Genomic DNA, 2,500 nt, shown 5'->3' with positions numbered 1-2,500 from the left:
CGTAACTGCGGCGGGGAATGCGAGCTGCGAGGGTGATGGGTCCCGTCTGACAGCAGAAGCAACACAGGTTCTTGGCCTTACTGCTGCTCACGTTGCTCTGCCGGGGAGGTTCAAAGGAGGTTTTTATCTTTTTATCTTTTATCTTTTTTTTTATCTTTTTTTTAGGGCAAAGAATAAGTCTTTTTTTTAATTTTTTTTAATTTTTTTTTTATTTTTTTATTTTTTTAGGGCAAAGAACAAGAGTCTTTTCGGCGGAGGAGGGAGTGCGTATGACAATGGCAAAGGGCTTTAGTGCGAATTCTCTCGAGGCCGAAGTTGCAATTTCCTGAGTAGCAACTATGGGGTTGATTGTGCACCTCCTGGGACGTTTCTTGTTGCAAATATCAACGCCATCATCGTCAAGTTGTTAATAAAAATGGTTATAATGATGATAATGATGAAGAAAATAATAATGATAATAATGATAGCAATGGTGATAATAATAATAATGATGATGATAATGATAATAATGATAATGATAATAATAATGATAATGATAATGATATCATTATGATAATAATGTCCTTATAAATATAATGATGCTAATAGTAATAATGACAATGATAATGGTAATTATGATAATGATACTACTACTACTACAACAACTACTACTACTAATGATAATAATAAACAATGATAATAATAAAAACAATGATGACATAATAACAATAATAAAGTTGATGATGAAAGAAACGATGATAATGATAATAATCACATCGTTAACGATAACAACAATGATAATAATGATAATAATTATAATGATACTGAAAATAATAATAACAATTGCCATGCAAATAGAAAGTCAATAAAAACGATAATGATAACATCAATGAATGATCTTAATGCTCTTAATCATCATTAAACAATTATAATGATAAAATTATAATGATAAAATTATTATTATAATATAATTATAATGATAAAAAAGCAGATTAAGATAACGTTGATTAAAAAAAAAACAACGAAACAGAAATAACGACGATAATAGTTGTAACAATATCAACAATGACAATTATGATAACAATGATAATCATAATAATTATAATAACAATGACAACAGCAAAACTTTTATGATAATAATGATGTCAACTTGATGATGATGATGATGTGGTGGTGGTGTTGATGATGATGATGTGGTGGTGATGATGATGTGGTGATGATGATGATGATGTGGTGATGATGATGATGTGGTGATGATGATGATGATGTGGTGATGATGATGATGTGGTGATGATGATGATGTGGTGATGATGATGATGTGGTGATGATGATGATGTGGTGATGATGATGATGTGGTGGTGATGATGATGTGGTGATGATGATGATGATGTGGTGATGATGATGTGGTGATGATGATGATGTGGTGGTGATGATGATGTGGTGGTGATGATGATGTGGTGATGATGATGATGTGGTGGTGATGATGATGTGGTGGTGATGATGATGTGGTGATGATGATGATGTGGTGATGATGATGATGTGGTGATGATGATGATGTGGTGATGATGATGATGTGGTGATGATGATGATGTGGTGATGATGATGATGTGGTGATGATGATGTGGTGATGGTGGTGATGATGATGATGTGGTGGTGGTGATGATGATGTGGTGGTGGTGGTGATGATGATGTGGTGGTGGTGATGATGATGTGGTGGTGGTGGTGATGATGATGTGGTGGTGGTGATGATGATGATGGTGATGATGATGTGGTGATGATGATGTGGTGATGATGATGTGGTGGTGATGATGATGTGGTGATGATGATGATGTGGTGGTGATGATGATGATGTGGTGGTGGTGATGATGTGGTGGTGGTGGTGGTGATGATGATGTGGTGGTGGTGATGATGTGGTGGTGGTGGTGATGATGATGTGGTGGTGGTGACGATGATGATGTGGTGGCGATGATGATGATGTGGTGGTGGTGATGATGTGGTGGTGATGTTGATGTGGTGGTGATGATGATGTGGTGGTGGTGATGATGTGGTGGTGATGATGATGTGGTCGTGGTGATGGTGGTGATGATGATGATGTGGTGGTGGTGATGATGATGGTAGTGATGAGGATAGTGATGATGATGTGGTGGTGGTGGTGATGATGATGTGGTGGTGGTGGTGATGAGGATAGTGATGATGATGATAATGGTGATGATGATGATGTTAATGATGTGATGATGATGATGATGTGATGATGATGATGATGATGGTGGTGGTGGTGGTGATGATATGATGATGATGAAGATGGTGATGATAATGATAGTGATGATGATGATGATAATCGATTGAAAATCATTGTAACGATAATGATAATAATATCAGTGAGAGAATTATCTTCATCATCATGATCGGTGATATGATAATGATTATCATAGCTATATCAATATTGATTATATTGGCAATAATAGTATGAATAATGATGATAAAACTTTGATGATATTAGAAAGGACTGCAACAATGATAT

At 35.8% G+C, this 2,500-nt stretch overlaps 1 protein-coding gene across 1 annotated transcript in view; it reads right to left on the bottom strand.

Moving 5' to 3' along the window:
- LOC122248211 (arrestin domain-containing protein 17) overlaps positions 1 to 2,500 on the bottom strand; it is a 61,823-nt gene that overhangs the window by 2,593 nt on the left and 56,730 nt on the right. Inside the window, exon 7 of the mRNA XM_043008081.2 lies at positions 1 to 97. This exon is cut by the window's left edge and continues 86 nt beyond it. Within this exon, the coding sequence (XP_042864015.1) occupies positions 1 to 97 (97 nt within the window). The remainder of the gene's footprint in view (positions 98 to 2,500) is intronic.

The sequence above is a fragment of the Penaeus japonicus genome, unplaced genomic scaffold (assembly GCF_977035675.1).
Source record: "Penaeus japonicus unplaced genomic scaffold, GWHDUDI00000001_assembly GWHDUDI00000010, whole genome shotgun sequence".
NCBI lineage: Eukaryota > Metazoa > Arthropoda > Malacostraca > Decapoda > Penaeidae > Penaeus > Penaeus japonicus.
Note: the sequence above shows the minus strand (reverse complement) of the source record. Positions and strands in the feature narration are given on the sequence as shown.